Raw genomic sequence first — 24,456 nt, forward strand, 5'->3', positions numbered from 1 at the left:
AACAACAAAACAAAACAAAACCAACAAAATCACTACACAATATAAGTGGGTAAGTCTATTAAGTCTGGAGTTGCAGTGAAATCTGCTGTGGGCTGGCCAGTAAATGATACTGATTTTTGTCCCTCATGCAGACAAATTCCTTTGAATAATATGATGGCCTGAGCTGAAAATCTCCAAAACAGAGCTTTCCTCTCCCACAATGCTCCTACAAGCATTTTGTGAAGTTCTATCAGACATTATGGACCTCAGTGGCCCATACTAGTCCAGCTTTGTGACACATAAATTTGAGCTCTTGCCTGATCTCTCCAGCTTTTCCTATACGGTTCAGCCAAGCCTTGATCCTCCTTCTCCACTTTTGCACAGCATCTTTTCAAGCTCTCTCTCCATTCTCCCTATACTAAAACCTAGTAAGTTTTGTTATAAGTGATGTCTCACAGAAGCCTATAAACTGTCTGGGTAGGTCTCCTTTAACAGGCAGGAAACACAAAGCAGTTACATTTACAGATAACTCTCTTGCATGACCCACGCTTTTGTGAAGAAGTTTTTTTTTTAACTTAGTGAAAACCTCTTTGCATGACTCATCAAACCAACTCTACATCCAGAAGCATAAATAATTTATACCCATTTTTATTCTGTATCCTTTAAGATTCTCTTTCCCTCATGCAGATCTTCACCAGGGCGGAAAATTCAGCTTAACAGTTGAGACACCCATGCTTAGGAAGAAAAAAATTGGCAATCTGGGGATACCTGTCTCAATCAGTCATATCAGGAACTCACCCAAATAGTTTCATCCATTCGCCTAATTTTCAGATGGATAAAGTTAGGTAAACTGAACTCCATCCATCAAGATGCAGTAAGTGTCACAGAGCTGAGAACAAGTATTTGCCACAGAAAGCCAACAAGCAACCACAAACGTCTGCAATTGTCGAAGTTCAAAGCCTACAAATGCAAAAATCAGCTGTTACAGACAGCCGACGCGAGGAGAGGCCGCGAGGTGGGAGCCCCGCAGCGCTGCTGCTGGGAGGATGCTGGGGGGATGCTGGGGGGATGCTCCGGGCCCTCCCAGGCAGCAGGAGCCGGAGCCCAGCGCAGGGCGGGCGGGTTTCGGGGAAACCGAAGAGTGCTGGTGCCACCTAGAGGCAATTACTCGCCTAAAAAGTGCGGAAATCGTTACCGCACATGGTATCACACGATTTGCCACAGATGTTCAGCACGGGGGCAAAAAAACCTAGAAAGAAAGGCTCTCTCTCACTGCTGTGCAAACTATATACACAATATAAGCAGTAGCACCGTACAACTTAAATCTTCATTTCAGTATAGCTTGCAATTATAAATGCAGACAGCACATTTAAGACAACCAACTGCTGATTCCTCTTCCCTTCAAAAAATTTCCCAGCCCCACAGCTGCACTCCTTCCCTTCTTCCTCCAATTATCCAAACTCTGAGGAAATAGCCAACAAGCTGACCCCATCTGGAGGCTGGATCCCACTTTCCTGTAGCAACAGCCATGGCTGGAGCCAGCTGGCGTGGAGGGTGCCTTGGGCGTCCAGAATGTACTATGTGGTCAAGAAAGCCTCGGGGATGCAACTCCACAGCCCTCTGTAGACAACCAGCTTTTCTAAATTACCCACCTGGAGTCTAGCATCTTCCTGTGTAACTCAAATCTGCTCTGCATTATAGGGGGAAAAGGGCCAGCATCCACAAGCAAAGGAAGGATTCAAGCATAAACATAAATCATTGCACTTCTCTCATCATTAAATCTACCACCTACAACCTGTGTTTTGCCATGATTACAGCAGTGACAATAACTTGCAGGGACACTGTGGAGCTTGGGGGAATGTTGCTGATGGGTGGACTCTGAGACCTTTTCATAGGAGATTAAAGCAATTTCTGAGTAGGTGTTGACCAAAACATTGTGGACCACAGCACTTTCCTGAAGCTGCTGCACACAGTCACTGCCATGGGTTGGTCCATGGGCACAGCATTCATGCTGTGGCTCTTATTTGCCCCACAGGAAATCCCACATGGCAGCAGTGCTGAAGCCAATTGTTAAAATTTAAAAGTGACCTGCTCTATCTCTTATGGCTGCAGTTTTCTCAAACACTAATTCTCTCCCTTCCCACCTTCATGTCCTGGTAGAGTGCAGAACAAGTCTTGGGCCATGCCCTCCTTGCCTGGCTTTGCTGGTAGTAACACTTCAGTCAACACATCACAGCTGGCAACACAGCTTGCCATGTAGAATTGGTGCCTTGTAAAAACACCCACATGTAGAAGATTCCTGGTCCTTATTCCTGAGAGCTTAGTTCATGAAAGAGTTATTTGATATTAAATATTTGGTAGTTCACTGACCTCCATGAGAGCTGTATCACCAAGGCTCTGGGTCAGATAAATTTGGAAGACTATTGAAGAGCCAAAAAGTTGAGTACCTGTCACCCTAAATGGGAACACAGCAAGATGCACTGTGTGTCTTCAGTTATGTGGGACAGTCCTGCTGTCATACACCAAATCTATTCCTGAGCAGCACACCTGTAGGCACTCTGGCCTTCACTGTCTCATAGGCACTGTAACAGCCACATTCCTTATCCTTCATTTTACAAACATCCCCAAAGCCCAAACTCCACAGAAAAATGTAGCTTGACAGCAGTGGAAGCCAAAGATCCACTCAGACGGCTGCAGAGCCATGCCGTATACCCAGCCAGGAGTGTTAGACCATGATTTCATGAAAATGGCAACTGCACTGGCCACCAAAATTGCTGAGCAAAGCTATTTGAAGTTTTAGAAGGTTGCTGCTTAGACAAAGGAAGGACTTGCTTTATATGCCAGACCATTGCTGCCCCTTGTCTCATCTGTCTTTTGGAAGCCATAAAAGGAGCAGACTGCAGAGGCAAGGCTGCAATGCATCTCCTTTGTGTTTCAGACAGGAGATGAGGCTGAAAAGAAAGAGGCACATCTGCAGTGTTTCAGAGAGCCACACTGCAAGAGCAGACAATGTCCAGCTGTAGGGAATGTGCAGCAGAAAAGGACAGGGTGCTTCGCATCAGGACCTGCAGAAGCACATTGCAGCTGTGACTTGCAGGCTGTCACAAACAGCTCTTTTGCCATCACTGCTTGCAAAGCAGACATGGCTGCTCCCTGCTTACACACACCCTGCTCTGCCAGAGCCAGTAGCCACAGCAGCGCTTCAGAAATGTGGCTGTGTGGAATGCAGAGATAAGCACAGCAAGGCAGCTGCTGACTGAGCTCCCCAGCTGCAGGGCTGGGAAGCAGGGATGGTGACACCCCTAACTCTTGCCCAGCACAGCCTGGATACGCTCTCTTTCCCCCTTCTCTCACCAGCTGGGGGATTACTCACACATGGCTAGCTTCTCACTCCCCAAAAATTTACACCCATCTGCCTGATATACTCATCTCCTGCTAATTACTAAAACCATTTGGCCATGAAATCCCTGAACCAGATTTAGGTTTCAGTTATACAGAATTGACAAAAGAATTAGATTGAGCTCCAAGCATTGACAAAAATGATACTGAATTTAACATATTTGTATAACCTGTCATGCAGATAGAACCAGAGAGCTACCAACACGTTTTAGCAGGAAATGGGAACTTCAGTGATTTTTTCCCAAAGCAATGTTACTGATGCCATGCGTGCTTCAGCAGAGCATGTGCTGATTTGAAGGATTCACTGATAGGATTGATTAATGAAGTCATACCTCAAAATAATCTAGGCACGGTTTATACCTCAGCTTAGTAAAGTACATTGGTAAAATATAAAATTTGCACCTCAATGTGCAAATTTGCACCTCACCTTGTAGTGAGTGAGGGGCCCAAAACTGAAGACAGCACTCGAGGTATGATGATCACTGCTCTGGTCCTGCTGGCCACACTATTGCTCATACAGGCCAGGATGCCACTGGCCTTCTTGGCCATCTGGCTACACACTGGCTCATGTTCAGCTGCTGTTGACCAGCACCCCCAGGTGCTTTTCTGCTGGGCAGCTTTCCAGCCACTCTGCCCACAGCCTGTAGCAGTGCAGGGGGTTGTTGTGACCCAGGTGCTGGACCCAGCACCTAGCCTTGTTGAACCTCACATTACTGGTCTTGGCCCATCAATCCAGCCTGTCCAGATCTCTCTGCAGAGCCTTCCTGCCCTCCAGCAGATCAACACTCTCACCCACTTGATGTTATCCATTAATTTACTGAGGGTACACTCGACTCCCTCATACAATCAACAATAAAGATCAGTAATAAAGACATTAAACAGGACTGTGCTCAATACTGAGCCTTGGAGACCAGCCGCCAGCTGTATGCAGCACCATTCACCACCACTCTCTGGGCCCGGCTACCCAGCCAGTTCTTAACCCAGCGAAGGGTGCACCTGTCCAAGCCGTGGGCTGCCAGCTTTTCCAGGAGACTGCCGCAGGAAACGGCGTCAAAGGCTTTGCTGAAGTCCGGGTAGACAACATCCCCCGGCGCTGCTCTGGGCGTAGCTACAGGGACAGCGCGCAGCGGCCGCAGCTCCCGCACGGCCGCTCGATCTCCAGGAGCCCTGCTTTTCCCGAGAACGGGAAGCGGACGGGACAGCGCCGCCGCCGGGGCGGGGCGGGGCGGGGCGGGGCGGGGCGGGCAGGGCGGGAGGGGCGGGGATGGGGAGGGGCGGGGCGGGGCGGGGCGGGAGGGGCGGGGATGGGGCGGGGATGGGGAGGGGCGGAGCGGGGCGGGGCGGGGCGGGAGGGGCGGGGATGGGGCGGGGATGGGGAGGGGCGGAGCCGGGCGGGGCGGGGCGGAGCGGGGCGGGGCGGGGCGAAGCGGAGCGGAGCGGGGCGGAGCCGGGCGGAGCGGAGCGGGGCGGAGCCGGGCGGAGCGGGGCGGGGCGGGGCGGAGCGGGGCGGGGCGGGGCGGAGCGGGGCGGAGCCGGGCGGGGCGGGGCGGGGCGGGGGCCGGAGCGGGGCCGGAGCCGGGCGGAGCGGGGCCGGGGTCGGAGCGGGGCCGGAGCCGGGTGGGGCGGAGCGGGGCGGGGCGGAGCCGGGCGGGGCGGGGCGGGGCGGGGGCCGGGGCGGGGCGGAGCCGGGCGGGGCGGGGCCTGGGCGGGGCGGGGCGGAGCCGGGCGGGGCGGGGCCGGGGTCGGAGCGGGGCGGGGCGGAGCCGGGCGGGGCGGGGCCGGGGCAGGGGCCGGCGCGCAGCGGGGCCGGGGCGATGCTGGCGGCGCCGGCCGCCGCCTGGTCCCTGCTGGCTGCCGCCTTCCTGGCGGCGCTGCTGCTGCTCCGGTGGGCCCCGGCGCCGCGGCCCGGTGGCGTTGGCCTGGTGATCTCCGGCCTCTTCCAGGACCTCATTCGCTACGGGAAGACGAAGCGCGGGTGCGGGCAGCTCCCGGGCTGGCTGCGGCTCCTCCAGGTGCCCAAGAGGTGAGGGGCGGGTCCTGCCGCCATCGCGGCACGCAGCGGTGGCCGAGCGTGTCTCGGTTACCGCAGGCGGAGGCCGCGGCAGGGAACAGCACACGCAGAGGGCACGGCGGAGTTTTATCGAGCTGGGCTCAGCTTTGTTGCAGAAGTGTTCGTCTGGTTCTGCAGATGGGGATCCGAGGAGCGTAGATACTGCGAGCGGTCATACAGAATCTGTGTGTTCCAAATCGGAACAAAAGCCTAATCTCTTCCAGTCGCATGCGAGGTCTCCAAAACAAACCTTCCTGCAAGACTCAGGTCAGGCACCTGGGAACGTGGAATCCTGAGTAACTGTGACTGTGCAAATATGCTGCAGCTTGACTGTCCTACACAAATTCTCAGTCGTTGCCTTCTCCCTTCAAGGTTTCTTTTTGAAATGTGACCAATAACAGCAAGGGAACACAGCAATCTAGATCCTGCATGAACAGTCTCTGATAAGGCAAACAGCCACTGCGTTATCCAAATCCATCTTAATGGATGTTTGGTGAAATGAAATTAAATATATGTATATGTTTAGATGTTGAATGAAATTAAATAGATGTTTAGTGAAATTATGAAAGGGGGCAATTCCCCCACCGACCTCACCCCTCCATTTACAGCTTTTTATGTGTTTCTGGTTTTTTATATTATGGGATTTCTTACTTTTTGATCAGCTGAGATTCGTGACTAGAACTAGTCTTTGACTTGAACGTGGGCCAGACAGGATCTTGCAAGGCCAGCAGGACAGGACTGGGAGGCTACTTAGCCTGAAGATCTGATTGCCCCTGTTGTAACAATCTCTGACACATTTTGTATACAAAGCTTTCAAACCAAATGTTAAATGTTAAAAAAAAAGTTTTGTGACACAGCATGTTATTCATGGAAAGGTAGTGTAGTATTTTGGTTATCAGGCTTCATGATACAGCAAATACCCAGGGGTGTGTTTAAGATGTGCAGTACTCTGAGTGAAAATAAGGACTCATGAAGGCTTTGTCTTAATCACTGTGTACTGCAGGTTCTTGTCTGAGTTGACCTTTCTCCAACAAGTTTCCCAACATCCCTTCTTAGGGAGATTGGTGTCTGAAGAATGTGCTTTTTCAGGGCATTGGTCTCAAGGTCTCAACATCTACAAAGCAATTCTCTTAATTAGTGAATCCATAACACTTCTGAAAGAATAGAGAAGATCTTAAAGGTAGCCACCGAGGCATTTTCTGTTCTTTTCATCTGTGTCTTTTTTCCAGACAAGAATTGTGTTTTTACTAGCCTGGGCTTGTTTTTAACTTTGCCATTCTGTCTTGTAAAATGTTGTGTTGCATTTCAGATTGGTTTGGCAAATAGTGAAAATTCCTCTCGTTGAGGAGGGATGGCACATGTGCTTACTGCCGTGCGGGTTTGATCTCTAGGTCAGATATCCTCAGTGTAATTGGGATTACTGAAAGATCGCAGGGTGTGTCTCTTTTAAGGTGCCAGGGCTTGTTTGTGTGCTGGTAGCACAAATCAATGTGGAGAAAGTTCCCTGGCAAGTGGCAAGATACGGGTCGACTGAGTAACAGGACAGCAGGGAAAGAGCTTGAAACTTGGAGGTGGTGGCGAGTTTTTATCAACATACAAATTCTGTTTGTCTTATAAACAGGAAGTGAGGGAGAGGGGTTAAATTTTAGTTCTGCTGTTGCGAATCAGCAGACGGAATGTTGCAGTTTCTGCTTGGTAGGAGAAGGAACTGAGAAGTGATAATCTGGAGGGGCAACCAGCTGCTGCTAATGGGCAAGGTGCTCTGGAGCACGCAGGGATGCTCGCTGCCGCTGTGATTCTGACTTGAGCTCTTTTGTGATCTAGAGATACCTGATCTGCCCTGGGGGGGGGAGTCATTTTCATTGGTTTCACTACGCAAGGGTGTTGTACCCCTTCACTGCCCCGAGAGTAATATAAAGTCTTCCCTTGGCTATACAGTTATATTCTAGTTTTGTACCTATAGTTACATTGTCAAGTCAAGGCCATCAGCGTCTTCCCATGGGATGTATTTTATGTCTTTGCAGTTGTTTCCTGAGGTCCTGATTTGTCTTCACTCCCAGAAGGACTTTTAATTTTAAAAGCAAAAGGAAATACTGGATCACTTAGTTTGAGCTGGATGTTGTAAGCAGCTGTAGGCTGTTTAACACAACCCAGTTACCTGCCTTGACTGTCATGTCTTGCATTTTGTTAATGCACAGTACGCTTTTATAAATGCATTATGGGGTTGGGAGATTGATTGTTTTCTTAAAAAACCAAAAGTGTGGTCTTGCCTTGTAATCACCCAGCAGTGTTGATGGTCACTGCTTTTTTCCTATATGATTGTTGCAGACCTTGACTTTGCAGAGGGACAAGATATTTTAATGTAGAGCACGGTAATTACTTCTAGGTGCCTTTGATGAACTTTAACATGTCATGTAATGCACCCACTGGAACTGAGAAAAGTGGGAGTGCTGTGAGGTACAGCAGCTTGGAAGGAGAAAACTAATCTGGATATGCTTTGAGTGGTGTAAATTATAAAGAAAATGTTATGTACATCACAATTAGCTGTAAGCCTTGAGGAATACCTTTGCAATGTCTCCTCTTTAGTGCAGCTATGTTAGTAAGGTAAGCTAAGCTAAGTTAGAGGTTATTTCAGGCAGCATTTCACTGGGGTAAAATGTGTTAAGGTTATTCCTGCTTGGTACCACTGAAGTCCTGAGTTCTCTACTTGGACATTTGATGTGGGCACCAGAAAGGAATGTCCTCACCATCAGGCAAGCATGTCCTGCAGCTGCATTTCCAACTAAGGAATGATGAGAACATTAAGGAAAATCCTTTTTTGCTCCCACAGGTGGTTTACTCACTTTTATGTGGTTTCTGTGCTCTGGAATGGTTTTCTGCTGATCTGGCTTTTCCGAGCTGAGTTCCTTGGAGAGTCATTCCCATCATGGATTCAGGACATGCACCATGCTCTTGGCAGAGATTCTCAGAGCGAGGACATGGGCAAGTATTCCAGCTATTATGATGTAGATATATAAATATTAAAAAACTGTATTACCAACGCTGTGCTGAATTTGTATCCAAGTGCTATTTCATTGGTCGCTTTTCAACTACGCTCCAAATTACTTTCCTGGTACACCAGGTACCTTTGTCAAGGTACCTTATTCAAGGTAGAAATATTTCTACCTTATTTCTACCATATTCAAGATAGAAATATTTCTAATTTATGGATATGATGGCTTTCAGCAGTCCTTTTAACAGAAAGGGCCATTAGCTCCTTCTGGAAGAAATCTTGCTCTGGTCAGCAGTGCCTCACCTGTACAAATATTTTCCCCAGTTAATTTAAAATGAGGGTAAAATTTTGCTGTGAGTAGAGGGAACAACAGTCTTTTTGAAGCACTGCCAGGGTAAATTGTCCCTGTCTGTTTCAAAGTTGCTATTTTTTATCTGTAAGCAGATAGTGAGCACTTCTCTGCGCTCCTGGTTCTCTTGCTCCTTTGGCTGCATAGTTGTCGAAGACTTGCAGAATGCCTCTGGACCAGCGTGTTTTCCAGTGGTGTCATTCATATTGTGCAGTATTGCTTTGGACTTGGTTACTACATTGCTGTTGGCTCAACTGTGCTGTGTCAAGTGCCTACTAATGTCAGGAATGGTAAGTGCCTGCTTAGTTATCATCAAAGATGCAATTTTGCTCTCATTTGTTTCTATTGTGGCAAATGGTTTCATAGAGGGCTGCTTGTTTGAGAAGTGTGTTAACTGATGAGACATAAAAGTACTTCCTGGCATAGTTCAAAGTAATTACATTTCAGTGTATCATACAATCAGCCAGAATTATACACAGACAGTGACACACTTTCATGTTAACTGTCATACTTATTTGCTGAAAGACATTCACAAAGATACTTTCAGGATATCGATCATATGCTTTGTGAAGGACAGTAATAAGTACCAGTTCTCAAATGCCACTACACAACTTAAGTTCTAAAACTGAAGAGGAGATTTTTGGTTTTAAGCTTTCCTGCAAGGTGAGTCTGCAAAGCTGTCTTGGCCACCTTGTTTTTCTTCCACAGAGAACTTGCCACTGCTCTGCCTTGACTCAGGCAGACTCTTCTTTCCCTTGGTACTGTAATGCTTTCATTAATACATGAGAAATTTGTATTACATGACTTGTTGCTGCCAACACGTTCCATTGGGTCTCACAACTGAGCTGCTAAATCCTCTGCATAGACGAACCACCAGCTGGTTGTAGCACTCCTCCTGTGATTAATTTTTGTGAGGCAGTAATTACCAGGTTTGGTGAAGTTTTTAACCACTTTGAACCACATAGGGTGGGGAGCAGTATGTAGGTGTATGTATGTATATTGCTGTGAGGAAGACAACTGTGTGCTTGCATGTTGACCTGAGCCATGACAACATGTTTAATTAGGATAACAATAGCTACAAACAGGGTTGAATATTGAGGTCTTGGGCTACCAATTATGTATCTCTGCACATCACACTGTATTTCAAACTGCTGGATTAATAACTAGGTATTTTAGTATAGAGCAATCAAGGGAAATGAGCTACTAGCTGGGCACTTAAATGATGCAGGATTTAAAAGCATCTTTTAAGGAATTAGAGGCTCGCTACTAGAATTTGTAAGACAGTTACATTTTAAAAAATGTATATAGTGTTTTGGGATGATGCTTGGGAAGTTACTTCCTGGGTGTATATTAATAAAACATGTTTCATTCAGGAAAAGAGCTTTCTGTGCAGATCTGCTGGTATCACATTATAGGAGTTATGATGTACATTTGGGCTTCTCTTCACCAACACAGATGTCTTGCAATTCTAGCTAATCTTAGGAAAAGCAGATCAGGTAAGATGTTTCTTTTCTGTCTACTGTTTACTTGGGGATTATCTTCTGGTTGGTTCAGTAGGCTTCTGTAGCTTCTAATACCTTAAACACAAGTGTTACTCAGTTCCTGTAGTGTGTAGATTAAATGAGGCTGTTTGGAAAAGAGATTGGATGGCTGAACTGTGGGGAGAGGGTGTGGTATGTCTGTATATATAGTTCTGTAAAACTTAAAATGAAGCTCTCTCTTCCAACATCTTAAGGATGGACACATCCTAATGATTATGGCCTGTGCCACTCCTCGGGGGCCTCACTTCTGTTTCCATGTGGGATAAAAATTGGTTTCCTAACTCTGTATTTGCACAGCCAGAGGTGGCATCTTCTTAAGTGCAAAGCTGCCAGATCAGATGGAGGTGGATGATGATGATAACTTTAATAAGGATATTGTTCTGTAACTGTGAGAAGAAGAGTTTGTTTAATGCATCTTCCCAATTAATTTCTGTCTGTCTGGTTGCAGGAAAGGTCGTAAGTCTGAGCCACAGTGTACCTTTTGGAGACTGGTTTGAGAGTGTTTCCTGCCCTCATTATTTTGCAGAGCTTCTCATATATGTTTCTATGGCCATCACACTTGGAATTCGCAATGTGACGTGGTGGTGTGTAGTGATATATGTTCTTTTTAACCAGGCACTGGCCGCTGTTTTGTGTCACGAGTTTTATCAGAAAAGCTTTAGCTCCTATCCAAAGCATCGGAAAGCATTTATACCATTTGTGTTTTAGAGAATTTTTTTCTAAAGTATCTCTAGTGCAAACTGGGAATATAAGAGATTAATGGTTTATTACAACCAAGGTAAAGTTGCACACTTTCTCTAGTTCTACCTCAATAGGTCATAATTTTAATGATAATCTCATCCATGTAACCAGTTTGTGAGGAAATGTAAGATCTCTGCATATCATACAATATAAAAAAGGTTTACTGAAGACCTTAATTCAAAGTGGAGAGATGCTAATCATGTCTTTTCTCTTTTATATCTTATGCATAAAACACTTGCTGTTGTGCAGCAAGTCCAAATACATATATGTGAAGACCATTGAAAGGAGGGAATCATTTGAACTACTGTATTTCATGTCTTGACTAATATTTAAGCATATTTCTTTCCAAGTCTTTTCTTTGAATCACTTCAGAGGGAGGCAAATCGTGTATGTTTCTGTGCTTCCCTGCTGACAATGGAAACCAGCCACTGCTTTACAACTGTAAACACAAAAAGCAAAGGAAAAAGCTGTGGTGGAGGAATGACTCATGCTCAGCAGTGGAAATAAACATACCCATTCGCTGCATTTTCTCTCCTGCTCCAAAGTGTTTTCATTCATTGATGAAGACTGTTTTATCCCTAAAGTGGGGAAAATAGTGGGAGGTTCTCTGACTAAAAAGACAGTAGAAGAGAATTGGCAGAAAATTAATGTTCTTGGTTGTGGTTCTGTTGTCTTTATAGTGGGTTATTTGAGTCCCTCGTGTGTTAGAGGGGACAGCTGTGCAGGATGACCATGACCACAACTACACTGGTTTTTAAACAGATATAATGAACTGCTAAGGCAGAGACCACACAGAAACCAGTACCTGACAAGCATTGCAAAGAAATTCTTTACTGGGGAGGTGATGTCACTCAGCACAAGGACTTTTTTTTGCACTTAACTACTGAATATTTTGGTCATTCTCATGATACTGGTGTGAATGATCAGTCTGTGTGATGAAGTATATGGGTGCTGGTGTTTCAGCATGTTGTCTATTTACATGCACTATTTTGTATATAAAAGAAGTATTTTTATACACTGAAATATATCTTATGAATTGCCTAATTAAAAGCTTATTACACTCTATTTCCATTTTGTATGATTTTTCAAAATTGAACTTACATATTTGAAAAACATGAGCAATCACTTTACACAAAATGTTGTGCCTCTCTTGGCTGTCACATCCCTCTCTCTATCAACATTCCCATAGTTACAGTTCACCATGGAACATCAGCAGCCATGTCTTGGAACTGCATCTATCTGTATAACTTTTTAAAGTGGTTTTCGAGAGGATCCTTGAGCCTGTGTCCAAATGCGTTCTGTTTAAATGGTGTTCTTGTCCTGTTTCCGAAATTGCTCCTCAAGAAGCATATTCCTGTCCTTGCTCTGGGGAGAGCATCAGGGCACGCGGCTCTCCTGGGGGCCCCAGGGAGAGCATCGTCTGGAATGCTGTGTCAGGTTCTGGGCTCCTCAGTACAGGAGTGACATGGAGCTCCTGGAGCAGGTCCAGCAAGGGCAACAGAGGTGATTAAGGGATTGGAGCATCTCTCTTACACAAGGAAAGGTGGAAGAAGCTGGGCCTTTTCGGCCTCAAGAAGAGACTGAGAGGGGAACTCATGTCTGTATCTAAAGGGGGGATGGTGCCAAGAGGATGGATTCAGGCTCTCCTTGGTGGTGCCAACCAATGGGACAAGAGGCAATGGGCAGAAACTGATGCACAGGAAGTTCCACCTGAGTATGAGGAAGAACTTTACTGTGCGGGTGACCGAGCACTGGAACAGATTGTCCACAGAGGCTGTGGAGTCTCCCTCTCTGCAGATATTCAGGAACTGTCTGGACACAACCCAGTGCCGTGTGCTCTAGGATGACCCTGCTTGTGCAGGTTGGACCAGATGACCCGCTGTGGTCGCTCCCAGCCTGGCCCGTTCTGCGATTCCGTGCTCGGGGCGCACGGCCCTGCGGGGGTCACGCATACCCGAAGCGCTGCTGTGCACTTGGCCATCAGTGAAGCCGAGACGTGTTCGGGCCGTTTCTATGCGGATTGTTTTGCCGCCTGACGCAGCCGCTCCCTGTCCCTCCCGCTGTGCCCTTTCCCTGCCTGCAAGCAACTCCGAACGGGGAAATGACGCGCTTGGACTCGCCCGCTCCCCGGGAACGCCGCACAGCCACCTTTGCCCGTCCCCTCGCGACGCCGGGAGCCGGAGGAGGGGGTGGCAACCCAGGCCGGGATCTCGTCCCGAGCGCCGCGGGGCCACCCCGCGACCCCCAGGACACAGCGGCGGCTCCCCCGGCGGGGCGGGGCGGGGGGCGGGACGTCCGCGCGCGGCAGGAAGGGGGTGGGGGCGGCGGCGGGGCCGCGGCGCGGGCGGTGACGCGGCTCTCCTAACCGGGGCTCGCGCCGCCCCCCAGCTCCGCGCTCGGCCGCCATGGGGTCCCCGCCGCCGCCGCCGCCGCTGCCGCCGCTCCCGCGGGCCGCCGCACTGCTGCTGGCGGCCGCCCTGCTGCTGGCGGCCCCGGCGCGGCTCCGCGCCGCTCCCGAGGAAGAGCCCGGTAGGAAGAAGGAGCCGCCGCCACCGCCGGCGGCGCAGGGAGCGGAACCGCGGGCTGAGGTGAGGCGGGGACGGGCCGCGCCGGCTGCCCGCGCTGTGCCCGCCGCGGCAGCTCTCGGCCGGCGTCGCGCCGCGCCGTCCGGAGGCCATGGCGTTCCGAAATTCCCCGCTTTTAGCAGAAAAAAGGAGGGCTGCAGGACCACCGCATCCTCCCCTTTTTCTGCTAAAAGAGGGATATCTAGGTCCGGCATGGGAAGGGGGTCAGCGCTCTCTTTCCCCCGCAGAAGCAGCTGAAAGCAGGCTTTGTTGCTACTCCGAGCCTGCCGGGTTTTTTTCCCCTCAACATTTAATATAAATTTCTTTGCGTTAAAACTTGTTAAACAGTGTTCTCGGTGAGGGGATTCTAGTGCCACTGATCACACAGAGGTATGGAAGAATTACTGGCATGTGGCTTGGTGTAGCACATGGAGCACGCCAGATGGTCACATACCCGAACCAGAAAACAGAGTGCTGAAAAAGGTGAAGGAGCTCTGGGAAGTCACAGTGTGTCACACAGAGCGTGGGAGCTTCTAAATATCAACACCAAAAAACTTGGAGCACTGCTGAAAGTGGAATGCTGGGAAGCCGTCATGTCAAAACATGCTGCGGGGCTGTCTCTGCTGGTGGATGTGCTGGAACAAGCTTTCTCAGCCATGCCTGGTCAAGGATGTGAACACCGACACAGAGATCTTGTGCCTTGCTTTTGATCATAGATACCTTACTGTGTGTAGAAGTGAACACTTCGGTGAGTGGGTGGGAACTGGAGTGTGCTGGTCTGGTTTCACCGCTGGAGTGTCTTAAAGTTAGTTTTCAACAACCACAGAGCAAGTGCAGAAAAAGCTGATGAAAACTTGCACAGAATTTGCCTTGGGCTCAAACTGAAAGAGCAGAAATATAGGTTAGATATTAGGGAGAAATTCTTTCATGTGAGAGGGGTTGGGCACTGGTACTGGTTGCCCAGAGAAATTTTGGATGCCCCATTCCTGGGAGTGTTCAAGGCCAGGTTGGATGGAGCTCTGAGCAATCTGGTCTAGTGAAAAACGTTCCTGCCCATTGCAGGGATCTTAAAACTAGATGATTGCTAAAGACCCTTCCAACCCAACCCGTTCTGTGAATCTATAACATTTTAAGGCATCTGAGATGCAAAGATTTTGCAAGGGAAGAAAATGATCCTGACCATTTTTGAACGGGCTTCTTACTTTCCTAAGGTATCATAGTCATTCAGTTCTATTTTGAAGCACTTACTAATACTTATATCAGAAAACTGTTTAAGGTTAAGGTCATAAAGTAGGTAAGTATTTTAAAGATTGCAGTATTAGACCTGAGCTGACCCATGTTTTGTTGTAATGGTGGTTCTCATGTTCTGGTAAATAGTGTGTAGAGTGAAGTAATGTTTTAATAATCAGCAGGATCTGGTCCTCTAGCTAAGTGCCTAACTGGCAATTTGAGGTGGGTGGCAGCCAGGAACTAGTTAACAATCATTAATGAGCATGAGAGGTACTTAAAATGTCACTCTACACAGTATGGTATGACAGGAGAAATACAAGGCTCTGTACTTCTGTCTCCTAAGTGTTAAAGCCTAATTGATGAGTGTTTAGGATTTGTTTTGGTTTTTTCTCTCCCCCCTCCCTCCCCCCCCCTTTCTTACAGAAAGGCTCCTCACTAGTTGCTCCAGTCCACATTGTCAGTGAAGAGTCAGCTGACAAGACTAATTTGGGCTTTATTCATGCCTTTGTGGCTGCTATATCGGTCATCATCGTGTCAGAACTGGGGGACAAGACCTTCTTCATCGCAGCCATCATGGCCATGCGGTACAACCGTCTGACTGTACTGGCTGGTGCTATGCTTGCCCTGGGACTGATGACATGTTTATCAGGTTAGCAGTCTGTTTTTTCCTTTTTGTTTTATCTCTTAAGAAGTGACGGGTATGTATTTATCAAAAAACCTTATTTGGAATGCACATAGTACATCCATGCAGTTTTCTCTTTTGTGGAGAGTGTGAAGCTTTTCCTGTGGAACATGGAATCTCAGATGGAATATTTAGGCTTTTGGCTCTAATGAAGTCGTTGTGTTCCCTAGGCTTCAACAGGAGTTTAAGGAAGGGGAATGAGATGGAGAGCCTAAGCACTTTGTTTGATTTTTGGACCCCTGGTTTCCTCCTGCCGAATTAGTGTGCCTGAAGGGAATGTGGGAGTGGCTTCTGTTTTTCCTCCTAAGGCAAAAGATTCTTTATATGATGACACATTTTCCTCATCTGACTTGTATTCCTGCACACGTAGCTGTTTGGATTTGTGCTGGGAACTGCATAAGTGGAAGATGAAGGGGAGGGAGTAGGAAGTAAGGTATCAGGTGGCACTTGAGGAACCTGTAGCTGTGGGCACTTATGTAGCTGTGATTGTAAAATGGAGCAGCCTTCAGGTACATCAGATGCAGCACAGAGTTTGTCTGTGTGCTCATTTCTTACCATGCCCATGTCAGAAATACTTGAAATAGTGGTGATTGGTGTGTACACACTGGAGACAGCCAGTTCACTGGCTCAGGCTGCTTGGCAAGGGTTTCTGTGAATGGTTTCTGGGTGTGTAGCTGTTGCTGTGTACACTGCTGCGATTATTGCAGTTTTAGTTAGAGCAGTTTCCACTTGCATTGTGTGTAGTTTCTCCTGCCCATTATGGCTCTCTTCTTCTATACAAATTATTTCTTCAAATCTTTCTGGATGCTTTCTCATAAAAGCTTCCTTTTCTGCTTTTATCCCTCAGTTTAGAGGTTCCCAATTATTTCTTCCCTTTTCAGAAAGGAACTTGTTTTGTTGTTGGGTTCTTCCTCCCCCACACCCTTTCCTTCTCCTATCTATTGCCCTTGTTTTATACAAGCTGAGTTTGGAAATTCCTGGGGGGTTTGCCCACCTTAATTTCATGAAGACATGCTCATTTAAACTCATTAGTTCCAAATAATCTACTTGAGATATTTTTTCAAGCTGTGCTTGACTAAATAAGCTGTCTTACAGTTCTGATTATTTCACTGTCTATGCTTATATATGTAATAAATGCTAAGAAAAAGATAGCTTTTTTTGTCTAGCTTTCTTGCATTGTTTTACTGTAGTATTTTCAGTCTTTTTAAAGAAGTTTACTTTAACTCCTGGTTAATTTAGCTGTGCAAATAGTACTGCTATTCATGTAGGTATGTGCTGTGTTTATAAGCCTGATTAATTTTGGTCTCGTATTCTTACTTCTGGTAGTGGCAGTGCAGAGTTATTTCGAGATCATGTAGTAACTTCTGAGTGTATTTTTCAACTAAGAAGGTGTGTACAAGAAAGCACACATGGTAATATGCTTTCTTTTAGCTGATTGCATGTGGAGTAAAAAAACAGCAGAAATACTTGTGAGTTCATGGTCCAAGCAACCTTGAATATAAGGTGTGGAGTTTTAATTTCTTCCCATTTATATAGGCCTTTTTCTGTCAAAAAATGCTAAGTGGTCTTACTTTGTGAAAAGTAAGTACTCTGTCCTGGATACATATTTCTTATTTAAGAACTAGTTTTGGCTTAGTTTGATCACCTTCAATACTTCTAAAAGATGCACTGTGGAGGTTGCTTTTCCATCTCTTAAGTGGGATCTGCCTTTGAAATAAAGAAAGATCAAAGTTAGTCACATTGTGTGTATGGGGGGATGAGGGAAGTAGTAATGTGCACTTGGCAAAGGAAGACAGACATGGATTCACCCAGCTGGATGGTTTGTAGATATGCCTGATAGATTTAACTTGTTGATGATCTTATTCTAACTTTATCTGATAAATTAAATTATTGGAAAGAGATGTTATCCAATATGTAAATGGAATTAACTGGGGTACAGTGTGACTAATCTAACACAATTACAGATGGTGGTTTCATGGTGTGCATGGAGAAAGGCAGGACTGGATAGACCTTGATGGGAAAGATAATGTTGTTTGGACTGGCTCTCAGGAACAACAGCACCCCAACTTTGGCTGGAGTGCGTTGTCTGCATCTTAGTGGACTTCAGCCTCTGGCATGACTGGTAATGGTTGGAGCGCCTAGTGTGTTATCTTCCAAAAACTTAGAAAATTATACAAAAATAACAAAAGACGCAATATTTATTTATCAGTGGATATTTGGATTTCAGACTTTGCTAGCAAGCATTTCTTAGAATGTGGGAAAAACAACTATGATCCTCGTGCTTATTTTTTTAAATGACACATTTGTTTTCTTTTCAGTTTTGTTTGGCTATGCCACCACAGTTATTCCTCGTGTGTACACGTACTATGTGTCTACAGCACTGTTTGCAATCTTTGGCATCCGAATGCTACGGGAAGGCTTGAAAATGAGTCCAGATGAGGGTCAGGAAGAGCTGGAGGAAGTTCAAGCAGAAATTAAAAAAAAAGATGAGGAAGTAAGTAATAAAATTGCTGTTGGTTACAGCTGGTGGAAGAATTACAGCCGTGAAGCTGCAGAACAGCACTGTCATGTTTGGGGTGTTGGGCTGTGTCTGTGATTGGTAATCTGACACAGAAAGTGTGTGGTAGATAGGACAGAAGATGTCCCTGGAGGCTCTTTTAGCAGGTGATTCCAGTCCTGTGGCAAGCCTGGCTTCTTAGGACAGAAGGGACCTTCTGCTTAGTGTGGGTGTTCTTGAGGTGTTTTTAATGCATTACTAGTAGAGGACACCGACAGTTCATTCTTGGCTCTACTTCTATTTCTTTTTATGGTCAGACGCTTTATTTGTAAGCAGTACAAGATGGACAATAATCAGAGGTTAGAGCTGATTACAACTATATATGTGTGTGTATTTACACATACATGCACGCATATACTTAGCATTTTTTTTGCAATGGTGACTGTATAAATAATATGTTGATAATGCAGCAGTCAGTGGCTAACAACGTTCTAGAAACTAAATGTCTAGCTGTATTGTTAAGTGTTTCATTTGGGTTGTTCAGATGACATTTTTAATTTTATGGTTATTTCTTTTTTTTTTTTCCCCTTGACCTCCACAGCTTCAGAGAACTAAACTGTTAAATGGGCCAGGAGATGTGGAATCTGGGCCAGGCACCACTATACCTCAGAAGAAGTGGCTGCACTTTATTTCTCCAATCTTTGTTCAAGCTTTTACTTTAACATTTTTAGCAGAGTGGGGCGATCGTTCCCAATTAACAACCATAGTCTTGGCTGCCAGAGAGGTGAGTGTTGCAGAATCCCTGCTGTTCTTTTGCCTTCTTTGGGTTGCCCTTAGAGAGGTATGAGGCAAAATACTCTTGGGAGGTATCAGATTCATACGTGCTGCCTTGATGTGGCTTAGTGTGTATCAAGACCTGACAAGAAGGGCACTGAAGCTCTGTAGAGTATTAAAACTACTGTTACATGATTGGACTGCACTGGCATTTCTAGAAATAGCTGCTTTATATCATGCAGCCGAAATCAACTGGATTTTGTTACAGTGTTGAGAGATGCTACAGAACAGAAGTTTCTTTGCTCTGTGCAGTCATTAAGTTTTAACTGGGTAACTTTAAAAGATAGTTCCATTCCATCGAACTTAAAACTCAGATACCTCTTGTTAAAATATGAGTTCATATGGTACAGTGTATAGAAGGACAATAAACTCTAAACTGCTGGGCACTAAGTAATGCTGTAAATTAAATTACATTCATTGTGATGATTAGACTGTACATAACTGTATTATATTTAAGGAAGATGAAGGCTTATAGTCAAGCTTTTAATAAACATAAGTAGCCTGCCTGTGCTCTTTCATGCATTGAGATAATTTACATTTCTTTCCCTAGGACTCATGCTTCTTTTCAGGTGCACTTTCAAACATTCCCTAGGGATAAATCAGGGCTGTGTAATGAAGGAGGCTGTAATCTGCAGGAACCTCTTGTCTCCATTACAGTGTAGGGAAGATGTTTAGAGCTAATAGCAGGAGAGGATGATCTCATTGTTCAGGCAGTTACATGCCATCTTGGAAAAAACAGAAGCCCTACAGCCTCTGCCCAATTTGCTGGGCAGGTTGCTTAAGCCCATCTTTTCATGGGGGATTGTTGGCTTCTGGTTTGCATTTCCTAAGTGTCCCATTAGGAAGTGTCTGTCATACTCTTTGGTCTGGTTTGTGAAGTGCTGAGCATTGCAGTTAAAGCCTGTGGGCTGTCATACCTGTAGAATATGAAATGTTCATAAGAGTGCTACCAAACAAATGCTACAAAAACTTAATTTAAGGTATCTTGATACTGGCTTTCAAAATCAGTGAATAATTATGATGGAATGGGGGGATGAGATCCACCTTCTGCCAGTGAGGGCTGTATAGGTAATTGCTGGCTGCAGGGATATCCAGAGACTCTGGGTCCCAATCCTGGGGCCCTGTTTCTTCTGCTGGCCCAGCCCTGCTTCTCCTGCACTTCTTGGTGCTTTCCAACCTGCCAAGTGCTTGGTGGTCACCACCTTTTCTCACTGGCTTGTGGTTTTGGTTCTTTTGGGCCAGTAAGTGTTGTCTTCAAATGATAGAATTTCTTAGACAGTTTTGCTGTTCGTCTCTTTGAGATTTCATGCATTCCTCAGGTGATGGCAGCAGCTTTTTTTTTTCCTCTTGGAGCTAAAAATGTGACATAGAGATGAGCAGAGGACATACGCTGTCCTTAACCATGTCGTTTCTAAGGAGATCTGAGAAACCTCTTTATGTAGTACAGTTGTTCACACACTGAGGAGCTGCTTGTTATTCAGTGATGTGAAAAGCTGTTGTTGACAGTAAATTATAAAATAGTTTCTTATCCTCTGGACTTTCATGCTTCCCTCTTTGGATGATGGAGGGGGGTAGAGTGTAGAGCACAAGTGGGTGAAACAGGGCAAAGAACTTGGAATGTTGTAGCTGCTGAAAGCTTTCATTTGCAGTTCAAGGACTTATTTTTCTCTTTCTTTATAGATAGGTTGGTGTTCTTCCAGCTGATGCATATTGTGTTTTTCAGCAGCTGCCACCTTCCCTCTAGAGGTTGCTTACTGTTTTAACTACAACGGAGCGATTTCTGGATCTATATTTAACAACTTAAAGATGTTGCTTGGCTGAAACATGCTATATGCTCCTATCTTAGGCTGGATTTAAGTCTGTCTCACCAGCTGATGTTCACTATTACTAGTCTTTAAGACAGTGCTGAATGGCAAAGCAGAGGAATCACCAGATGTATCCTTCATGCTTGGCAGTCTGCAACCAGGGAATCAAAGCACTGCTCCGAGGTTGTTGTAGGACTAATGGGTTTTTAACAGTGCTGATTTATCCCTTTGTGCTTTTTTTTCCCCCTCAGGATCCCTATGGTGTGGCAGTAGGAGGAACAGTGGGACATTGCCTATGCACTGGTTTAGCAGTTATTGGAGGGAGAATGATAGCACAAAAAATTTCTGTTAGGACTGGTAAGTGAAAGCTCACTCCAACCAAAAAAATGTAATGCTGGTAATGTTTGTGGTGTAAAGGGCTGCATGCTTGGGAATGGTGTTTCTCAAAACTTTTGGAAAACCTGTAAACTGGTGGTTTGGATTTTTTGGGGACTTTTTTTGAGCCTGTCTTACATCCCACCTTGTTTTGCTTCACTATTAGCTACTCCTTTTAGGAGACCAAAGGAAGGAAATACACTATTTTGAATGGTCAGTATTTATTGTTTGACAGTGGATAATAGAAATTCTGTTGCAATTCTGAGTCTAGGCCGTCAGGTGAGCAAGAGAACTGCATACTAGTGGCTTATACCAGCCATATAAAAGCCTTAAAAGCTACTCTGTGTTGCATAAATGTATTTTTTTTTTATCATACCTGCTATCTGCAACAGGCAGGACCAGTAAGGTTGCATTGGGTTGTTTGTTTTTGCTTAGCTTGGGTTGCAGCTTGCTTCCACTGTCAGTCCTATGATGTGGGAGATTTCTTGCTCCCAAGAATAATCCTGTGAAGCTGTTTCCTATATATGTTAATTCAGAATATTTATTCTGTAGTTGCAGAGGTGGTAAAAAAACCCAACTTCGTTGCTTAAAGTGAAACAGGCATGCTGTTGTGTTTGTTTTACAAGGAAGGTGGTGACAAAATGCTAATCTAACAATGATTTCATATGTGCCAAGCACAGTGTGGATCTTGAGCCACAGGAATAGCCTTAGATTAAACCAAAGATCCTTCTAGCATGTTAATTTGTTTAAAGAGTCAGAGAACATATACAGTGGTGCTTTCCCAGAATTCTGTCCCAGTCTCTAGCAGATTGTGGCCATTGCAAGCAGTTAATGTTTTTGATACTTTTTCTTTCAATACAGTTGCCTAAAATGTGCAAAAAATGCTAATTATGTCAGTCCCAATTGATGGCTTGCTATGGCATGAGAGTATTCTATCCTATTTTCTGCCCTACAGCCAAATACTCAGCAGCAGTTGTTAACCTAGTTTTATACTGGCTCAAGTAATGAGTAAAACAAAGCTTCCTTCTGTGGGCCAGAATATATTCTTGGAGATGCAGTTAGACAGTGGGTTGGCATATGGGTATCCCCATACTGAGCTGGAAACAACATCCACTGCTTGTAGCACAGATTTTTAAGTAAGGTTATTTGGGAATCAGATATTTTAAAAAATAAAGTCTGTAATGTGTCATGGAAGATAATTACTTTTTGATATCTAATTTCATCTTGGTTTGTGTTTCCTTTTCAGTGACAATCATAGGAGGCATTGTCTTCTTAGCATTTGCATTTTCTGCACTATTTATAAGTCCAGACTCTGGTTTTTAAAATTTTTCATTGCTGTAAAAGAACAAGGATTGGAAGCATCAAGCAGTTTTCCTTGTGCATTTTTGTATATAATGTACAGAATTCCAGTTAAACAAGTGCTGAAGATGACACACTGAACTTTTTATAGCGGATGATTCATGGGACTGATGCATTTATGGACAGCTTCTGCAGTGGAGATCTGCTGATTGTCTGGTTTGTTTGTGCTGTGGTGCCTGCTCCCACAGTGGGATTTGAGTGGTTTTCTCACTTGCTGGACCCAGCTCAGCTGAGTTCAAGGATCTACTCTCTGAAGTATTGAGAATTCCTCTTTTCTTCTTCCATTACACACAACCACCTTTCCTGTTTCTTCAAGAGCTGATTCTTCAGGTGTCTTAAAGCAGACTGTGTCTTGTTCCATGTTGCTCAACAGCAGGTGTTAAGGAGAAAACTGCTGGCTCCCACCTCCAAAGATGGTGGTTCCATGGTGCACCTGAGGCTGGATAATCTAACCAACAAGAAAGCTGGGACCAGTTCCTATGCCATCCAGTGGCTGAGCCAACCAACAGAGAATGTTACAAACTTAATTTAGAGGGAAAACTTCTTAATCAGGGATTTTTATCAGGAAATTGATGTGGGGTGATTAACAACCTACTGTGTTCAATATGCAATCTGGCTGGAGCTAGTGTTATTTGACTTTTTTTTTCTTTTTTTTGATTTTTAAATATTGAGGTATACAGAAAGTAATGAAGTGGTCCAACTTAACCATATTCCATTCCCAGGATTGCGCAGTAACAGAATTCTTAGGTTTAGATGTGTTCCTGATTTTTCTTTTTAGGAATAGAAATGTAATCTGGAAGAGTATTAATAAAACATAGTGTCTCCATTTGTATTACTTTCAGTATTGTTTCTGATGGCTGCCAGAATTCCTGCCACAAAGATTTACCTAGTGATAATGTACTTAAGGTGAGGAAAGTTTGCCAAATTTATTTTGGTTACTGATAAATGCCAGTGTTATAAAGACCTTGAAAATGTTGAGTGCTGAAGGTACATGGGTTGCAGAAATACATGCTTATCTCTGCTCTCCAATGGTGATTTGGATTCTGAGCCTGTATAACCCACTAAGAGCTACCTTGTAGCAGTCTTGGAAGATAGAAGACATGGTTTCTAATATAATGAATCTGCCTTTTTTTGAAGCTGAAGTAATATGGAGCATTACAAATTTGACCATTCCATTTGTATATCACAAACAGAGCAGCCCCTAATCCTTCTTTTAGGTGTCTCTTCCCAGAAAACCCCTTAATGCCACATTTCTAAAACTCTTAAGACCATAGCAGTACAATGCCAGGCATGCACAGTGGTATGAAAACAGGCTGCCATTTCAGGCTCCAGGTCTGCATGTTCACATCTTGGCCCAAAGGAACTGCATTGGTTTGCTGGTGAGATTTTTTTTTTTGATTGTTTTAAGGGGGTTTTTTGTTTTTGTTTTTGTTCTCTTTTGAATCAAACTTTGTAGCCAAAACCTTCTTTCCCTCACTCTGAGGACCCACGCTGCCCATGATGAGTTTCAACTCCTGTAGGGAGTGCATTTGTAGCAGAGGTCATGTTAAAACAGGGCAGGAACAGGCATCTGCAGGGAAGAGCCTAAACTTCTAACTGTGCGACACCTGCTTGTTGTGTTAATCAGAAGCAGTGCCGCTGTACGTTCACACAGATCTGTCCCAGGTAGCGTAACTGTGGTGCCACCTGATTTTTCTTTTTAGGAATAGAAATGTAATTGGGAAAAGACATGGAAATTTTTTACTCAAAATCCAAAAAGCCAACCCAGTTGGCCATGCTCTAATTGTAGAAGCTTCCCGAAGTTTGTGTGTGCTGCTTAATGCTATTTTTGGTATGAAAAGATAGGATTTTAGGATCAACAGGAGAATGAAGCTCTTTAAGAGGTTGTTTGTAGAGGCGAGTGTGAAGTTGCAGAACAAATCTCTGCAACTTCCACATCTATATTTTACTATTACAGACTTACACAGATGCCAGGTACTGGTTTGGCCTAGTCAAAGCAATGTATTTGGGTGCTCTCAAAGACCAGCTAGGCAGGTTAGTTTGAGTAGTGCTGTTTGGG

The 24,456-nt window shown here is 45.2% G+C and overlaps 2 protein-coding genes across 2 annotated transcripts; both read left to right on the plus strand.

Annotated features, from left to right (window-relative positions):
- Positions 1–5,170: 5,170 nt before the first annotated feature.
- Positions 5,171–12,116, plus strand: SRD5A3 (steroid 5 alpha-reductase 3). The gene is made up of 5 exons (XM_032110094.1): positions 5,171–5,401; positions 8,259–8,410; positions 8,865–9,059; positions 10,143–10,265; positions 10,759–12,116. Exons 1-5 carry the CDS (start codon positions 5,193–5,195, stop codon positions 11,016–11,018), a joined length of 939 nt encoding a protein of 312 aa, XP_031965985.1. The 5' UTR covers positions 5,171–5,192; the 3' UTR covers positions 11,019–12,116.
- A 1,325-nt stretch (positions 12,117–13,441) lies between these two features.
- On the plus strand, positions 13,442–23,232 carry TMEM165 (transmembrane protein 165). Its single transcript, XM_032110108.1, has 6 exons — positions 13,442–13,639; positions 15,269–15,494; positions 17,846–18,021; positions 18,626–18,808; positions 20,915–21,020; positions 22,285–23,232. Exons 1-6 carry the CDS (start codon positions 13,457–13,459, stop codon positions 22,359–22,361), a joined length of 951 nt encoding a protein of 316 aa, XP_031965999.1. The 5' UTR covers positions 13,442–13,456; the 3' UTR covers positions 22,362–23,232.
- The last annotated feature ends 1,224 nt before the right edge of the window (positions 23,233–24,456 follow it).

The sequence above is a fragment of the Corvus moneduloides genome, chromosome 5, assembly GCF_009650955.1.
Source record: "Corvus moneduloides isolate bCorMon1 chromosome 5, bCorMon1.pri, whole genome shotgun sequence".
Lineage (NCBI taxonomy): Eukaryota > Metazoa > Chordata > Aves > Passeriformes > Corvidae > Corvus > Corvus moneduloides.